The sequence below is a fragment of the Artemia franciscana genome, chromosome 19, assembly GCF_032884065.1.
Source record: "Artemia franciscana chromosome 19, ASM3288406v1, whole genome shotgun sequence".
Taxonomy (NCBI): domain Eukaryota; kingdom Metazoa; phylum Arthropoda; class Branchiopoda; order Anostraca; family Artemiidae; genus Artemia; species Artemia franciscana.
This window is the reverse complement of record NC_088881.1, coordinates 7275950-7295716: the sequence shown is the minus strand read 5'-3', so window position 1 is coordinate 7295716 and position 19767 is coordinate 7275950. Positions and strand designations below refer to the sequence as shown.

The 19767-nt window shown below is 36.2% G+C and overlaps 2 protein-coding genes across 2 annotated transcripts in view; one reads left to right on the top strand and one right to left on the bottom strand.

Moving 5' to 3' along the window:
- The window catches only part of LOC136039237 (eEF1A lysine and N-terminal methyltransferase-like), a 52313-nt gene extending 46550 nt beyond the window's left edge, over positions 1-5763 (bottom strand). The window contains exon 1 of the mRNA XM_065722789.1: positions 5611-5763. Coding sequence (XP_065578861.1) covers positions 5611-5702 — 92 coding nt within the window. The 5' untranslated portion in view covers positions 5703-5763. The remainder of the gene's footprint in view (positions 1-5610) is intronic.
- Positions 5764-5808: 45 nt separating this feature from the next.
- Positions 5809-19767, top strand: part of LOC136039236 (autophagy-related protein 9A-like) — a 60911-nt gene continuing 46952 nt past the window's right edge. The window contains exons 1-3 of the mRNA XM_065722788.1: positions 5809-6044; positions 15622-15799; positions 18244-18463. Of these exons, the coding sequence (XP_065578860.1) occupies positions 5918-6044; positions 15622-15799; positions 18244-18463 (525 nt within the window). The 5' untranslated portion in view covers positions 5809-5917. The remainder of the gene's footprint in view (positions 6045-15621; positions 15800-18243; positions 18464-19767) is intronic.

Genomic DNA, 19767 nt, shown 5'->3' with positions numbered 1-19767 from the left:
TAAGGTAATTAATTAGTAGAGATCTTCTTCTTTCGTTTATTGGTGATAGTCCACTCTCAGTAAGCAGAAACTTAGTTTTTGTTGGTTTCCTAAGACCAAATATAAGACGAATTATATCATTTTGCGTCGTTTCGATTTTTTGCATGTGGGTCTTAGCACAAGCACCATAAACTATGAGGCCATAATCAATATGGGGTCTTATATATGATTTATAAAATTGGAGTAGTGTTTTCTCATTACAGCCCCAAGGTGTGGCTAGTAGCCTTTTAATTATCCTTATTTTTCTACAGCACTTTTTTATTGTGTTTGTGATGTGGAGGTGGAAGTTTAGTTGTATGAGCCCTAGATAATTAATTTGATTGTCCTCTGGGATAAGTATTCCATTTAATGTTAGCCTTGCATTATAATGATTTCGCTTATGGTGGAATTGGATAATTTTTGACTTTGTGGGTGCAGTAGGTAAAATGGACTTTTGGGAGAACTTTTCAAATTGGAAAAGTGCATTTTGCAACTTTGAATGCGCAATCTCGAAGGTATTGCCAGTTGCCCATAATACCAGATCGTCAGCGTACTGTAGATTGGTATGTGGGAGGTTCATGTCCCACAGAAATAGTGAAAATAGGAGGCAGCTCAGGACTGCACCCTGTGGAAGGCCTTTGGTTATTGAAGTTTTGGGTGAAGAGGCTGAACCTACACAAACAATGAAACTTCGGTTTTCTATGAAGGATACAAGTTTGGGGGGTAGTCCAAGGTTTGTAAGTTTAACTAAGAGAATCTGGTGGTCAACATTATCATATGCTCCTTCAAAATCTAGGAATGCAGCAGTTAAGACATTATTTTTTGATAGGGATTCATTTATTGCATTTGTTAACACTATGAAAGCATCTGTTGATGAGTGGTGTTTCCTGAAGCCAGTTTGTGTATGAGGTATCAGATTATTCTTCTCAACAAATCATAGCAGCCGCTGGTAAATCATTTTCTCCATTAATTTTCCCAGCACTGGGGTAATCATTATGGGTCTATATGACTCAGGGTCATGTTTAGGTTTGTTTTTCTTTAAAATTGGTATGAGAGATGAACATTTCCAGTTATTAGGGAATGTGGATGTAGCCCATGCATGTTTATAGCAATTTGTGAGCTCCTGTTTGTACAAAGGGGTAAGATTCTTTATCCATATAGGGTGTATATTATCATAGCTACTTGTAGCATTGGCCTTGATATGCTGTATTGCATTATTCAATTCATGTATTGAGAAGGTATTGTTTATATACTCTGAACCTGGTTGGGGCTGGTAAATAGGATTTGTCATGATTTTAGTGGTGATATTTTTGTTTTTTGATGTTAGCTTTTTTGAGAAAAGGGGGGCAAATAATTTTGTCTTATCAATGTCATTATCATAGTGGGAATTCTCACGTATTAGTTCATACATAAGAGGGTTGGGGGATGTTTTTTTCCCACAGATTTTGCTTATAAGTCTACATATTCTTGACTCAGATGTTTCTTTGGAAAGATTATTTGCAAAATTATTCCAATAATTATATTTAGCATTAGTTATTGTTCTCTTGAAGTTAGCCTCTGCTTGTAATTTAATTAAATATGTGGCAGGGGATGGTTTTTTTAGGTATGCTCTCCTAGTTGCATTTTTTATTCTCCACATAATTTGGCAATCTTTTGTCCACCATGCTTTAGGGGTGTGTTTAAGAATGGTTTTCCTAGGTGAAGCTTGATTAGCTGCATTTGTTAATATTGATGTCATAGCTTCAGCATACGTGTCAGCAGTTACAACTGAGGTATGAGATTTCTGGGTTAAACTTAGGATTTCTTCATTAAGCTTATTTCTAAACATGGTCCAATTTGCTTTGGTGTTGACATATTTAGGGATATGTGGGAGAATATTGGCTGGTTCATTTAAAGAGGATACTATTGCAAAATGGTCAGTGCATAGATTTTAAATTTTCTTAATATAAATTTTATTTAGTATATTTATTGAAACAATTTGTAAGTCGATAGTTGAGAATTTGGCACTTTTGGGGTTAAAATATGTGTTTAGATTAGGAGGGGTAGCAATTGCTAAATCGGCATTATTTGAAATCAATCTTTCAATAAGCTTACCAGCTTTATTTGCTGGCTTATCCCCCCACAGAAGACTATGGGCATTAAAATCCCTGCAGATGATTATGTTTTTTCAGCATATTAGAATTAGTAATATAAGTGAAAAAGTCCGTGGCATCTGTAGTCTGGCCATTAGGGTTATAAAGACTTAATATGTATGTTTTTGTATTATTTATCCAGACATTGATACCAATAACATCAACATCATTTGAAACATCTGGGAAATTAATACTGCAAAATTTAATATTATTATTTAAAATTATAGCTATGCCACCTCCTTTTCTCTGTGAAGACCTATCCTTTCTCAGGATAGTATATCCTAGAAACTTTGTTTGTTGGTTATTAGTCAAATGGGTTTCTTGAAGGCAAGCAATATCAATGGAATTATTATTCATAAAAGATAAAAATTCATTTAACTAATTTTCTGAAAGTGATATTACATTCCACTGAAGTATTGAAATATGCTGCTTTGTTGTTTTAATTTTCATTTTGCTGTGTATCAATGTTTAGCTTTGCTAGGAGCAGAGCAAGATCTTTTTTTGCTTGGATATGCATGTGATTCGGTAGGTACAATTTTGCCAATTCGCTTATTATTTTTGCTTTTTGTGGTTGTTTTAGGTTCATTGACTGTATTGCATTAGAATTTAGTATAAATAGGCACATGTTAGGTGTTAATTCATTTGGATTTTCATCTGGCTTTTTGTTGATAATTTGATTAATTCCTGTTAATTCTTCTGATTCATTTCTACTTGGGAGAGGTGGCCATTCTGATCTTCTATCATTACTTGAAGAGGCTCGAAGGTTTGTCCAGGGTGAATCTCTCTTATAGGAATGTGAGCTTAGTTGCTTTGAGGAAGGAGTCTTATTGGGGGTGCTTGATGCTTTTGGTAGAATGGTTGGTCTGTGGGTGAGAGGGTTGGGAGGTTTCATAAAGTTTTTGGTCAGGTGTGATTGAGCTGCATTTGCTTCCATTGCTGCAAAAGGGTAAGGTATGTTTTTTTCTGTTGCTATTTGGAGTGTTAGTGCTCGTTTTTTATATACAGGGCATAAAGTTTTATTAGTAGAATCATGGGGACCATTGCAGTTGATACATTTTGGCTGATTGTTTTTACAATTTGTCATTCCAGTGGGGTGGGAGTTTTTACAAGAATTGCATTCATGTAATGTTTCACTGCATGTGTTTTTTGTGTGTCCTAGTTTTAAACATTTTTGGCATTGGATAGGTTTTGGCTTGTAGGGCTTGTGGGGTTTCCTTTGTCCAAAGAGGAATATCTGATCCAGGTTATTATTTTCTTCTCTTAGTGTGAATAAGAAAGACTTGCTTAACTTTTGGCCATTGGCATCTGGTTTACCCAATTGGGTTACATCAGCTACTGGGATTGGGTTACCAGTTCTGTCAGAGAGCCCTTCTTTTAGATCCTGAATAGGAATTTCTGGAGGGATATTGTACACTACTATTTTAGTTGGGTTTTGGTTTGGGGTCCAGAGAACAGATTTTATTGGTATGTTAAGAAGAGATTTTGAATTCTGTAATATATCTGCTGATTTAGAATCTTGAAGGGCTATTAGCAGAGATCCATCATGGTTAATGTTTAATGAAAACATTGATTTTAACACTTTGAAGATTGCAACCCTCAAGAGAGCTATCTTTTTTATCTCAAAGGGGGTATCTGGAGTGATTTTTAAGTAAATTCCAAGGTTTTGTGAGGGGGATGTTGGATCATGAGGAGGGCTATTATTTTTGATTGGGGAAATTTTTTTCCTTTTTTTTTGAGTTTCTTGATAGGACCTCTTGAAATTCATTTTCAGTATCATCCTGTATTGTGACATACACCCTGACTTCCACCATTGTATTATTCAATGACCCCTCACGTGAGCTTTGAGAAAGTTGACTTGACCAGCCAAGGGGTTGAATATTTTCAGTGGTACTTGGGGTAGGGTCTGGGTGGATTTTTTTGGGTGGTGTTCTATGCATTGCCTATTGGAATAAGCTTGTAATTGAAAAAAAGTCCTGACTTATAATTTTTACCTTAAATTCAAACTTGGAGCAATTAAAGAATTTTTTATCTCTAGCATTGCTCAGTATTTCTTCAAAAATTACCATGTGGATTGATTCAGAATTGTTTTGAGCATTAAATTGGTTTGATTGACTAGGGTTTATGCTCTGGTCTGGGACTCCAATGTGTCCCATTCCAGCCTCCATTCCTTATTGCTCTACTCCTTGTCAAGTGAGACTTTGAATTCTTTGATGGTTTTACTGGATATAGTATGATTGCTCAGGGAGTTCCACAGGTCTATAACCCAGTTGGTTAGGAGGTGGTGGCATTCTCTCCTCTGAGCATTGAACTTTAGGAGCTTCTTAGAATGACCCCTTGATCACTGTGATGAATCAATGAAGAAGAGATCACAAATTCAATTATTGTGAATCAATTTGTAAGTGTTATCATGTCTCCCCTTTTCTTCAGTAAGTCATGCTGCATAAGTTCAAAGTTTGCAGTCTCATTGGGGAATATGTTGGCACCCATCTACTATCTGTGTTACTCTTCTCTGTACTTTCTCTATCATATCCTTGTCCACTTTGTAAAAGGGAGATGCAATTGACATGCCAGTTTCTAGCCTTGGTCTGACAAGACTCTTGTAGAGCTTGGTGATTGTTTGTGGAGACCTAGTCATGAACATTTGTTTGATTGTCCCTAAAGTGCAGTTTGTGCTAGCTACAATCTTTTCAGTATGACTTGAAATTTTAACTGGCAGTCAACTATGACACCCAAGTCACTTTCCTCTGTAACTGCAACTATGGGTTCTCTTTGACCAGTTATTTGGTTTTTCATGGTGTAAATAGCCAATTTTTATTGCCAAAATGTAGAACTTTACATTTGCTTGAATTAAACTCAAGCAGCCATTGTCTAGCCTAGTTATCCAGCTTGTCAAGATTGGCTTGGATTTAGGCAGCCTCAGTCCAAGATGATTCTGCCCTAATAAGCTTAGAATCATCTGTATAGAGAGTGAGAAGGTCTTGGAGATTTCAGGAAAATCATTGATATATAGGTAGGCTATGTTGAAAAGTGATGGCCCAAGCACAGCTCCTTGGGGAACTCTACTAAGAACAGGTATAGGTGAACATAGCACATGTACTTTGTTTATCATTAGATTTGTAGGCTAGCTTAAATTCTTGAATTAAGTTTATTATAATTCTTGAATTAAAGAATAATCCCTTGATAAGGCTTAAAATCCCACCCAATTGGAACTGCATTTTCAAAATCAGAGCCAATAAAAAAAAATAGAAGTCTGAAATAGCACAAAACATTTGTTTGCAAAACCTAGATGAGTAGGCAAGCATGGAGACCTTTCATATAAGCCAATGTAATCTTCAAAGCTCTAGAAATTTAGATATGGTAGATATAATACCTTTACTATTCATTCTTCAGTAGGCTATACCTCAGCTAGGACCTTGCCCACCTTTCAAAAAAATTAAACATTAATCAAACATTTTCCTACCATTCAAACTCTTTGGCACCACGCTTATGGAAAAACTTTTCCCAATATTCAGCTTCACTAAATTCAGAATACAGCTGAGGTAACAATGACATATTGATAAATTTTAATTTTATTCCATGAGATGACTATCCAGATATTTTGCCTTTAAAGTAGTAAAAAAAGATAGCGCGATCATTTGACGCAATAAAGCGCAAAAAATATGAAAAGAAAAATCATTGTTATGCGCACATACAATTAGACTGTTTCAAAACGAAAATGCTGCAAAGTTAGCAATAGTTAAAATGACATTGAAAAGGAAATTTGTAATATGTTCAGCTCAAGCAGCCCAAGAAACATGTATGAAAGACTACAAGGAAGCACTATTAATGATGCATTAGATGTCAATGATCAAGAAGATGGAACCATTATCCATGTTGTACCCACAAATCAAAAGTGTAATTAGTTTTGCTGCAATTTTTTTTCCTTCTATTTTTGCTAATTGTTTTTGGTCTCTTATTGATACCTTCTTGTTTCTGCTTTGATGAAGTAATTTGGATACAAACAAAATAAGCTAGACTAAGATTTTTTTTTATGTCTTTGAACTGTCCTATCTTATATAGCCTAGGCTAGAGACAGCCCTTCACTACTTGATCTTTGGTAAAATTTTAGAGGATTGAAGCCTACAATTGAGGCCATTGAAAAGGAAACATTTCAAGGTAACAATTCTTAGGCTAGCCTACTTCATAATACACTGAAAAACTGTTGGCCAAGTTAACCCATTTGAAGGTGCTTCCACTATACTTCCCCCCTTAATATGCTTATATTTACCCAAGTAATATATTTTTATGCATTATGTCATGTGTAACTCTTGGTTCAACCTGTTCCCATAATCTTGTTCATTCTTTTTTTCTGTACCCATAAATTGAATTAACACTGACAAAAAAGAAACAAAAAACACAGATAACATCCCCAGTAGTCATTATTAAAAATATTAATTAGACCTGTTAGCCTACTTGACCAAAATTACAATTCAGGATGTGCATAGCTAATTTTGAAAGCTATACAGCAATAAAATGCATAAAGGGTCTTAAAACATGTCATATTTTACCTGACTCCAAAGACCATCTCTCATGCACCCACATAAGCAAGTGGGATTTATTTATGATGTACAAATTGATTTGTAACCAAATCAACATTTTCCATAGATAGTTCCTAAAGAAGAGTTGGATATTCCCTGAAGCTCTATCAGAAACATTCTCAAATCAGGCTGTGTATTAGTTGATGGATCACCCTCAGCCAGAATACATTTATGTATCTTTAAGTCCTGTACCCTTCAAGTTAATTGTTGACATTCAGTGACCTGTATCTACAGGACTCATCATTATCATTGGCAAGTCTAATTTTAAGATAAAAAATGAATTACTGCCACAATTAAAATCCTCTTCATTGCTCTTTCCAAATATGATGGTTTCTGCCATTACAATTGCATCCCATTCTTTTCTCTCTATTTTAGTGGCATCAATTTATGAAAATGTAAGGGGTAAAATGAAAATTAGGGTTATGGTATAACTTAGCCCTAGATTATATGGTAAAATCCTCCAGTACTTAGGCAATGCCTGAACCCAAGCTAGATATTTTATTTAAAATGTGTTATTCCTCAACTTAGATCATTTTATTTAGGAAATTAATTATTCGCATAATAACTAATATGACCATCTTATGAAACTAATATTAGGTCAGCCAATCTACTCTGTAAATAATGAGCAAGATTTTGTTGTCACTTTTGAAAATAAACTAAAATTCAGTACTCAAGCTAAGAGGTCTTCTGCTTGTGCTAGTTCAACTATTGGGACTCATTAAGGGTACTCTTTATACTCATTCTTCTAAGGTCATCAGTCTTCCTGTATAAAGGAACCATGCATCCTAAGCTTGATGTTGGAATGTCTCTAGCCTCCCTTTACTTAGAAAAAGACATACAAGTTCTTGAAGATGTGTAGAGACATTTCACCAGAGTGAAATTTGGCATGCAGGAGCTTTCCTACCCTGCAACACTATCAAAGCTGATTCTTCTACACATGTTTACAGGAGAAACAGATATGGTGCCATTCTAGACTATAAGTTCATGAAGGTTGATACTCTCTTAGCATTATTCCCTACTATTGCTCCCAATTCAAGAACTAGAGGTCATCACCTGAAGCTTTATCAAGCAGTCTAACTATCTGGAGAAACAGTTACTGCTGAATCTATTGATGTTTTCAAACAAAGGCTGGATGCTGAGTGGTTCTCTAGATAGTGTAAACTCAACTGGGATGCAGCAGATCATCTAACTGCAGCTGGTCACTAAAGAACTTTGAAAACAACCCAAGTCATCTTTCTGGAGTTCTACAAGGAGAAATCCTTAGATGGCTCCAAATGGTAATTCAAAATTATAGCAAAAAAACTTCTTTTTTTCAACATTCGACCTTGGGAAAAAGTGCCCTTGTAGCCTAGTCTCTCAAAGGACAGTTATTCTTGTTTGCGTCACTTATCTGTCCTTGATTGAAATTTGTTGTTTAAACTTTAATATCCTTGTGTCCAAAAGGGCAGTATTTTCCAAGATTAGGCTCAAGTCAAAAATGTGTATTTGTGATTAGGCTCTACTATTAGCTATCAGTCTATTTGAAATAGCTAGCAATGCATATAGATAACACCCTAAAACAATGTTTTTTTTGTTAAGAAAATTTAAACAAATCTGTAAGGTAAAAAAAAAATCTAGGTGGTTTAAAAGTTTTATTGGAACTTAACTGTTGAGATAGTGACTAGGTGTCCAACTACTAGGTATCTTAGACAAACAAATACATATTCCCCAGAGCCATTGCTGGCACACAGGTCATTAAAACAACATTTCTATTGTAAGGCCTTTTTTACAGAGAGAAGTAGCAAGTTTGTTGCCTGACTAAGGATCTTACCCTATAGTACATTTTCAGCTTTATTTGGTACTATTAAACAACTGTTGATGAAGAGTAGTTGCAGCAAGTAACAGCAACCCCATAAAAACAACTTAACTTTTTTGCATAGTCTGGCTATCTCTGTCAGTTGCAATACCAGTGATTAATGTACTTGGTAAGATGATTAAATGCAAAACAATTTTTTGTTTCTTTGTGTATTTAGTTTCTGTTTTAAAATTAACCTGAATCCTGTTGATAGTCAACTGGTTCACTTAACTTGGTTTAAATAGCAATCTAGATGCAAAGATATTAGTAAGGACAGGAAAAGCATATGCTGTGTTTGGCTGTCTACTGAGAACAATATTTCATAAACCTTAGGTAAGCTGCCTCACAAGGGCACACATCTATTCTCCCTTGGTAATCAGTATTGTGCTGTACTAATCAAAAACTTGACCTATGACTCAAATTCTGATTATGACTGTATGTTCTGTGCAGATACCTCTGCAAAATTGAATGCATGAGGAGGTTTGACAGCATATAGAACTTGGAGATACTTGAGTCCTTTAAATACCACCCCTGTTTGAGTAGCTCAAGTTGTGCTTTCTGTCTTGGTATGATGATCTGCTTTGCCTGCCTGAGTCATCCTTGGCTTTGATCCATATGTAAATGGCTGGAAGTACCCCAGAGGTAAACCGCACATAAGATGGGTAGATATCATCCATGGTCAACTCATTCTCAGGAGCATGTACCCCAATAAAGCCCCTACTCTCTGGACCTGACAAATGACATGGGTATCCGGTTTTTCCTATGCTGGTGATGCTGCTAAGCATGAGCTATGTGTCAAGTAAGTTAATATTAATCCTATTGTATTGGGATCTTTGCCTTAGGCTTTTATCAGGGGTCTCCAAACCATACTCAAGCCTAGTTCTCATATAGCATGAATATTGCTTTGCAAAGCAAAAATTGTGTTACTGAGGCACATAATGCCTTCCACAATGAAAAAAAAATTGCTTTCCAGCACTTCAACTTGATGTTAAAAAAAATGTGCAGCAAGGCAATATTATTAAGAAAGAGAAAATAAATATGGATGTGAAAAAGTCAATTACAAGTGTTAAATCATTTCCTATGTTGTATGACATGAAATGTAAGGAATATAAGGACCTGGCAGTTAAAGAAAATGCTTGGAAGGAAGTGGCAAATACACTGAATGAATCAGGTAAAAATGAATTTTGCGTTTGTTGACTCTTTGAAATGAATAGCCTAGCCAGAAGATCAATTCCCAACTGTTGTCATCATAACTAAAATAATGACAATGATTTTGGTTAATCAGAATTAGTAAAATCAATAATACTTTAATGTTTGTTTTTTTATTCAGTTTCAAACTGCAAACAAAAAAGGAAGGGACTGAGGGAAGCCAAGCTTCAAAAGCTGTCAAAAAGTGGAGTCAAAGGGAGAAAAAAGGCTGTGGTCTTGGATCCACATCATAGCATTTATTCTGCCTCACAGAGGCACTGAAGACACTTCCACAAATTTTGAAAGTTTTCCCCAAGCAGAACATGAGTCTTCAGGAAACTATGATCAGTCAGAGGTCATAGAAGAAGAGATAAAATTTGATAACTTCTTTGTGATTTAGGATGAAGAAGGAGGCCATGAGCCAAGTCATAGGGATAATACTCCAAGAGAAAAAAAATAGTAGTGTATTTGAAGCTAAAATCATGGAAAGAATGGACAATGAACATCAAATTTGCAAATGTACCAGACATAGAAGATAGTGATATGCTATTTTTAAAAAGTATGCATGAGCCAATGAAAAGGTTGAGTGACCAAAACAAAGCTCTCCTGAAGATAAAGGTGCAAGAACTTATGTATAACTTAGTATTCAGTAAAACATAAGTTTTATTTTTAATAAACAAGTACAATTTATCTGACTCATTCTTGTATTTGTTACATGATCATTCTGCCAGGGGACAGAGACTTTTGCACTATTCAATAGCATTTGACAGCTTTCTAACATTTGAACATCTATTGAATTTTTTTTATGTAATGGGTTGAGATTTTATGTACTCACAATATGTTGCCAATCCTCCAGCTGAATTTTTCCATTTCTATCCTCTGTATCTGTAAATGCTTGGGTGCAGATGACATTAACAGCTTATGGAGACATATTGTTGCCTTAATAATGTTGTTTGCCATCCCAACCTTGCAATAAATTTCAGTTCCAAAAATTCTCCACCTTGCCACTAAAATTCCAAAGGCACTTCTAATGGTACTCCTGGCTCTGCTTAGTGTATAAAAAATCTTCTATTTCAGTCATCAGTTACTTTCCAGGAAAACATCTCATTATTATATTAGTTTGAAGATGGAAAGCCTCATCTGCTGCAATAATATGAGGAAATATAATATTGGTTTGAGATAACTTTAAATCCAGGGGGAATGGGAAATCTCCTTTCTGCACAGATCTTCCAAATAAAAAGTGTCCAAATACACTTACATGTATCTCATGCTGGGATGGCGTTGAGAGCATTGTAAGGCTTCTCCACATGGCACAGTCTACAGCTAGGGCCTTTGCAATAGACAGGAAAATTCCAGTTTGGTCCAGGAAAATCCGGAGACTATCACTCCACTGGAACTTGGGGCTTCCAGCCACTACTGGTTGGTTCAAAGTTGTAAAGAATCCGAGCTGGAGTGTCGGCTTGTAATCGCAAAAGACGTCCAAGCCATCAGTGTCAACTTGGCAACCAGGTGTGACAAAGGTGACTGGGAAGTCATACTTTGTAGGTGGTCGTTGCTGACAAAGTCTGTCCATTGGATTCCCTCTGTTATGCGAAGACACTTTGGTTAAAGAGTGTTCAGACAGCAATGGATAGCTGTAGTTGCAGGCCAAGTTTCAGTTCCGTATAGTAGGATTGGATAGACTAACCCTCCAAAGACCTTCATCTGGTGGCTTGTGTGACCATTGGCTTTTTCCAAACATGGTTTAGTCTGCCAAAGACAGCAGAGGCCTCAGCTGCACAGGCAGCAACTTCATGGTCAATGCAGCCATCTGATGATATGATAGGACCAAGATAAGCAAAGTGGTCAAGTGGTCAACCACTTCAATTTTGTTTCTGGTGACCGAGTAATTAGAATTGTTGGTGTCAGACTTTGGCTGCACTATCATGACTTTTTTCTTCTTCCAGTTAATGGATAGTCTTGCCCTGGTAGCTTCACCCAGAAGCGTGTTAAGAGAGAGAGAGAGACAGAGATCGGTATATTTAAAAACTATCATAGCATAGCTAAATTCAGTTTTTTCACAAAAATCATACATTTAAACAAAAATCACACACTACAACTCAGCATTAAAAACTATCGATTGGTTCGTACTTTAGGGGGTTACAAGTTTATTTTGTAACCGAGTTCGGCTATTGGGAGGGGCTGGTTCGGGTAGTAGTGATCGGTGGGTCTTATTGGCTAGGACGAATTTTCCAAATTGGTGAATAAGGTGTTCAAGCTGGACTTTAAGTGGAGATAAATTTAATTTAGCGAGGGCTTGATCATAGGGTATGCCATGGTCTCGGAGTATAATCCTTGTTGCTCTTTTCTGGACGCACTCTATGTCGCGTAATAGGTACGCTGTGCGGATAGCAGATAGACCCCACACCGGGCACGCGTACTCAAGCAACGGGCGAACATAATACGTGTAGGCATGGAGAAGACTTTCAGTATCACACCCAAAACGCCTCATTTTGGTAAGTGTCTGAAGGCTTGCATTAGCCTTGTGGACGGTTAAATTAATATGGGCACTGAAACTACAGTCACTAGTGAAAGTTACTCCTAAGATTTTTATTTCGTTCACAATCGGGAAAGGGACTAGAGGCATATCTATATTCCGCTTCAGAGGGTTGAAACGAATTATCTTCGACTTGGCTACGTTAATGGTAAGATCATGACTTGAGCATTCGGTCTTTAGCTGATCAAATAACTGGTCTGAAAACTGCTTTGTTATGATAGTGTTTTCGACCAGGTAAGCGAGCACTATGGACAGATCATCTACAAACTTGTAACGGTCGTCGTGATGGTTAAGCAGGGAATTAATTACAGCCAGGAAAATTATTCCAGCTAATTTTGTGCCTTGTGGGGCCCCGCAAGAAGTATCTGACCATGATGAATCCGAATCGTTTTCTTGGAGTGCAAAGACTTTTTGTTTTCGGCCAGTTAAGAAGTCAAGTACAAGGCCAAGGGTGCGTCGTTTGGCCCCCATTTCCTGGAGATTCATGCCTGCAGTCCGGTGGCGGATTAGGTCAAAGGCCTTTCGGAAATCCACTGCGCAAATGTCGACGAAACAGCTACCTTTTACAAGCCATTGGAGGACGCAGTCAAACATCCATACTAGGTAGATTGTAAAGAGCCATGGCTAAGAGCCATGAGCAGCTGTGACTTGGAGTTAGTGACTAGTCCTATGTCATTAGCAAAGTCACAATCAGTGACAACTCTATTGCCATTCTTGAGTCTAAAGCTCAACTTCCAGGTTATGCAATTTGTCAATAATACAGTTAAATAGGTCAAGAGTAACTGAATAACCTTACCCGACTCATGTTCTTACGCTACATCTACCATTCAGTAGCGCTTTCAAAAGAAAGCGCTACATCTACCATTCACTTACACACAGCTCTCAGTCTCTTGATCCATGGCCCTGAGTAGGCAGACATATTTTAAAGGGAGGCGGGTATTACAAAGGGTATTCCATAGAGAATCCTGATCAATTGAGTTGAATCCTGCCGTGAAATCGACTTTAGCAATGGAAGCCTGCTGGCGGAACTCGTTCGCTTTCTTGATGATTCGTCTTATGGAGAAATATCTGGTCTGTTATTGATCGTCCAAGCATAAACCAGCCTGGTCTACTCTGCGCTTTCGTCGGAGGTGTGGAAAACATCTCTGCAATAAAACCATAGAAAAGAGCTTGCCTGGTACCAAGAGGAGTTTTATTCCTCTATAGTTCTTGCACTCCCTCCTGGAATCTTTTCTCTTCTACAGTGTTAGGATCACTCTTGTATGCCAGTCTTTTGGGAGGATCTCCGAGTCCCGTATTGAATTGAATGGCATTTGGAACCATAACAGGATATTGCCACTGCTCTTTTTAAGCAGCTCTGGGGAGATTCCATAGATGCCAGGAGCTTTGCGGTTTTACAATTTCTTCACAGCATTTTGAATTACTACCACTGAGAATAGCTCAATGTCAACATTAACCAACGTCATAGAGGATGGCTGGAGTCACTACAGATTGAGAGAGAGGGGGGCATTAAGCCGAGTTCATCTCTTTATGTAATTATATGTGTAATGTTGTGTGTAATTATCTTTCATGGTTGCAGCTGCATCTATTTTAGATCACAGGCTGGAGGGTGGCAGGAGTCGCTACAGATGGAGAGAGAGGGAGGCATTAAGCAGAGATGACACGCGTTCTTTCCACCTTGAAAGGTTGGACACTATGTCTATAAGGAGCACTCCATCCATAGATTGTACGTTTTCTATTGGTCGAGCACACTGACCGGAGAGGTCACGTAAGTGTTTGCAGACTGCTGCTTGTAGCTCATCAGCTTTGGCATCAACAAACGACTTGATATCTCTATGTATCAGCTTGTTTTTCATTCCATTAAGATGTCGATAGGACTGGCTTGATAGGTTCTTCATTGCTTTAAAAAGTAGAATTGTGAGAAAGAGTCAAACTTTAGCGTAAAGAACGGGGCGTTGAGGAGGGGACAGCCCCTTCCATATATGGAATAATTCTGTTCATTTTAAGTTTCAATGTCGCTCCTTAACTTCAGTATAAAAAAAAACTTGCCCTTTTTATTTAATTTCTGCACGTTTTTGAATTCATGCAGGTTTTGATTTTGGCTCACTGCACATGAATAATTAAAACGAAATTTGCTTTTTTTTGGCTAAATGGCTTTCTCAAGGTTTTGATCGGACGATTGCTCTCATTTGGCTGATGTCTTTTGGCCAAGTTGGAAATGTATGTTTGTATTCTTTATTGTACATGGCACGTTGGCCTGGCTTAGATTTTTGTGGGCAATTAAATGAAAAAAAGTTTTTTAACTGAAAGTAAGGAGCTTCATTAAAACTTAAAATGAACAGAATTATTCCGTATGTGAAAGGGACTGTACCCTCCTCAACGCCCAGCTCCTTACGTTAATGTTTTTTATTGTTTTAAAAAGCGGAATTGTGAGAAAGAGTCAAACTTTAGCGTAAGGAACGGGGCGTTGAGGAGGGGACAGCCCCTTTCATATACTGAATAATTTCTGTTCGTTTTAGGTTTTGATGTCGCTCCTTACTTTCAGTTAAAAAAACTTGTTTTTTTATTTAATTTCTGAACGTTTTTGAACTATTATTAATTTTTTTGGCTAAATGGCTTTCTCAAAGTTTTGTTCAGAGGATTGCCCAGATTTGGTTGATGTCTTTTGGCCAAGTTGGAAATGTATGTTTGTATTGTTTATTGTACATGGCACGTTGGCCAGGTTTGGTTTTCTGTGGACAATCAGTGGTGGGTGTCTGTTCGTTGTTGCCCTTTTTTAGTGTTTGTGTGTTTTCTTTTCTTTTCTTTTTATTTGTCCGTTTTTTCCTGTATTCTTGGCAATAGAGTCATGCAGGGGATATATGATGGCGTGTTTGCTTTTATTGTTGAATTAATCTGTCCGTCCATGTTTAGCTGATTAAAAAAAAAAAATGCCCTGATTTTTTGTGACCAAAATAAATCATTTTTTTTCAATTATGATTGCAGCTTTCCTATTCAATTTTTACATATTTATATTATGTACTTCAATATATTTATTTTATATACTCATTTTATGCTTTGCATAATTAATAGATTGTGCTAGCGAAATTCTTCTTTCTTTTTATTTACTAGGCTTAGTATCCAATTTTTCTTAGATTTTGGTATGGTAATTACTCTGTCACATTATTTTCAAAGGTGTGCGCAGATTCTTAAGGGAGAGGGAGGGGGGATACAAGTAAGCTTAACACTATAGTTTTGAATTTTTCTTTTTCATGGGTTGTTTGAATAAGAGAAGAGCTCTCTTTCCGTGTATATGGGTCGGTTATGTGCATTGTCATTTATTCTGCGTTATTTCAGCTCAGTGGAATCATATAGAAGACCTGGATAGTTTCTTTACAAGAGTGTATAACTATCATAGACGTCACGGATTCCTCTGCATCCTTTCTAAAGAGTTACTAGACTTGGTTCAGTTTGCATTTGTTGTGTTCTTCTCTGTTTATCTATGTCAATGTGTTGACTACCCTATTCTATTCAGGTGAGTCTCCTAACTTTATTGCAATGTATTCAAACCAGAGACACTCAAGGAATTCTCACTCAGGGGAGAACAAACCTGCAGAAATCTTTTGAGGTACGAAGGGTCCTTGCCAGATGAAAGTCCTTTGGGGGGTGGGATATCTTTGTTTACAATGCGATTACTGCCCAATCCTATTCAAATGAGTTTTCTAGTTTGTTGGACTGTATCCAAATGAAGACGTTTTTTGGGGAACAACAAGCCACTGGAAATTTGAAATACAAAGTTCTCTTTTGCTAAAAACAATTGATGTTGTGTGTGAAAGAGGGATTGAACACTCAAATGATTTTTTATGGGCGAAGATAATTCTGCCGAAATATCCAAATTACAGTTTTGTTTTTGTCTAAAAAAAGAGCTCCTTTTTGGACAAGGGACATCTCTGTTTATCTGCTTCAATTTTCTGACTATAAAATCCTATTCAAGTGAGTTTCCTAACTTTATTGCAATGTTTTTAAACTAAGGATGTTCAAACAAATTTTTTCAGCGGGAGGGTAAGCCCACAGACTTGTTTTTTAAGTACAAAATATTCTTTTACTGAAAAATTCTTTTTAAAAAAAACATTATATTATCAAAGAAAACTATTATATTATATTACTAAAAACCATTACTATAAAAATATAAACTATTACTATAAACTAAAAACTATAAAAACTATTACTAAAAACATTATACTATAAAAAAATATAAAACTAAAAAAAAAAACTATAAAAAAAGATATTAAAAAAAGATTAACACTTCTATGCCCTTGATAAATGCTATTATCTTCTTGCCTTAGGATAGTCGATCCCTAAGGAAGACCGAATTTAAATCATTACTTACATTAAGATGAATAGCAAAATTATGATCCCAGTTTTTTGTCTGACGAATATAGTATAAGCTATTGTTACCGTGGTTTATAATTTTGTCTGCATGTTAACTTTTTTGTGCCACTGTAGGTGTATATGCTTAAAACTGTTTTGAGGGACGGTAATTACCAGGGATTTTCTTTGGATAGTGCTCTAAATCACACATTGTGCAGGCAATTTTTCCATTGGAAGAGCCTTGCATAATCTTGGGTGAGAGGACCCCCCCCCCCCCCCTGTACATAGAAATGCGTCTTCTTTGAGGTTATACACTCATCTTCATCACTATATAAGACAGAAAAATATAGTAGATAGCTACAACTGTAGTTTTGCTGGCAAGAAATCTCTTACCATTCATTTATACTGTGGTGAATGATTCTGGACCAAAACATAAGCAGATAATATTTTCTCCTGTAAAGACCTGGGTTTAACTGGTCGGCCAGAAACTCGGCTGGTGAAGCTAAGTTGGTTTAACTGGTCGGCCAGAAACTCGGCTGGTGAAGCTAAGTTGTTTTAAAACTAAATGGTCATTAATGACCACTATTTATTTGTTATTACCTAAAGCCTAAAATAGCAAATGCAACAAATTTAGCCCTTAAGATGCTTACATTATATAAAAGGAGCTAATATTTTAATCGGTTTTGTGATTATAGTAATCCAAGTTGCCCATATTTGTTTTTTATTGGTTGTTTATAAAAAAAAATAAGTATGGATCATATCAGAGCTAAGATTAAGACGCAGTCACAAAATAATTGAGGATTTTTACAAGTATAAAGTATTAAATTAGTAAGGGTACAAGCTAAGTTTTATTTGAAAATGTTTCTGTTTTTTCTGATCGTTTGTTTTAATGGCGCTGAACTGTTGAAGATTTATTCAAGGTTGCCAAATATGTACCTAAAACGGTCGCGCTTTTGACCCAACATAATTTGAATCAATATATATTTGCTCATTCGTTTGTGTCGTTTTTGCTCACTCGTGTCTGTTTTTGTTCATTTTATCTGACAGTATTATCGACTGTGAAGATTAATGGTAAAATTAAATGTGGCATACGTGCATGCAGGTCTAGTTCCCATGGGATGAGTCTTTTCAACTTGTTTCAAGTGTTGAAGACCCCCCTCGCCCCCTTGTGTGCAGGTATGAGTGTAGATTAGTGAATAACATGTGAACGCTCATAACAGTAACAAAGGGGACTCAAAGAATTTGACCTAAGTTTGATTCGAAAGATCCTCGGAAAAATGTATGCCTTAGAGTTGCAATTCTGGGATTTCGGACCCCAAATAAATCCTCCAAACGCTGGAGAGCAGGTCTTCTGACTTGGCTCCATCCCCAAATGTCCATATTCCTATGATATCCCATATGTTATTACATTTGTTGTATGGTTTTACCCTTTTCGGATTTTTACTAGCTCCCTTCCCTACCATGAAATTTTTTTTTTAGCAAGCGATTACCATGAGTTGCTGTATGTCAGAAACATAGTGTGCCTGTAAAACCAGTGTTGCAAGAAAAAATAATAATACAATTTGCCAGTTTTGATGTTTTGTTCCTGCTAATCTTCTTTTTTTCCAGAGAAAACTTAGCAAATGACACCAACCCAGGTGGAAAAATTCGATTGGGGGATGCTTTGACCCCTCTTTCCGAATGTTCAAGAAGATTACCACCGGTATTAATTGGTTGCATTGTTGTGTCATCTATGTTTTGGGTTTTTAGAACAGTCCGATTCGTTTATCATATCGTTTATTACTGGGAAATACGAAGTTTTTACCTGTCAGTACTTAAAATCAAAGAGGTATTTAATTTCTTTATTAAAGTTGTTTTTTCTCAATTTTTAACTAGTTTTATTTTTAGTTAAATAGTTTATTTGGTTTATTGGTGATATGTTTTGATTTAGTTATCGATTAGCGGTTTTCATAGTTATTTTTTAGTTTCTTAGACCTTTCCATTTCAATCAATCAATCTATTTATTCAACAGATAAATTTACAACAAAAAACACTTCAACATAGACTCCCTCGTAAGGTTCTATGGCCAGGAAAAAAAAAGAGGGAGAAACGAAAATGAAAAAAAAAAAAAAGTATTTTCAACGTAATGCATTTAGACCCTACAAAGATTAAAAAAAAAAAAAAAAAAAAAAAAAAAAATCCCCTGAATTAGAGACAACAAGTAGAAATGTTGAAAGAAAAAATATTTAATCACTTTTCTCGAATCTTACCTGAAAAAACATCAAAAAGCCAGTTTGGTCAAATTGGTGTTTGTTGTGGATTGCGAAGAGATTGAGAAAATATACAGAGAAATAAAGAAGAAAAAGAGAAAATATTAATATTCCCCAAAATTCTGATTTGGTCAATTTTGATCAAAATCGTAGCAGAGTGGCAGATGCGTTATTTTACACTGGAGAACAGTTTGGAATAACAAGAAGATAGTTTAATAAGTTAATAATAAGAAGATATAAGCCATGGTATATCTATATACCGTAGCGGTGCTCATCCTGACTATGTACGGTGCTCGCCTATGGTTCTGAAACTTGGGCGATTGGTGAGGTTGAGGGGAATATTGTAAATGTTTTTTTAGGGAATCGTTTTGGGTACTGACTTAAATGACTTTATGTCTAACAAAAAGCTCTTTTTGGTTCGATCCCTCTGTCTATAGCTATAATGAAGAAAAACTGTGATGGTTAGGCAGGACCGTATCAAAGGTTTTTTTTCAGGGGGATGGGGGTGGGGGGTATGCGAAGTTTTTTTTTCAGAGGGAGGGTACAAAAAAACTTTAAAAACGCATCAAAAAAGTGTTTATATTCATTTTTGTTACGTTTTTGCGAGTCGGACAAGCCTGAGTTTATATGAGTTTATTTTTTCAGGGGGTTGGGATGTGGGTATACAAACTTTTTCGGGGGGGGGATACAAAAACTTTATAAAACGCTTCAAAAAAGTGTTTATATTCATTTTCTTACGTTTTTACGAGTTGGACCAATTGAGTTTATATGAGTTTATTTTTTTAGGGGGATGGGAGGCGGGTGGTATAAAAAGTTTTTTTGGGGGGTGTACAAAAAAATCTTTAAAAAACGTATCAAAAAATGTTTATATTCATTTTTGTTA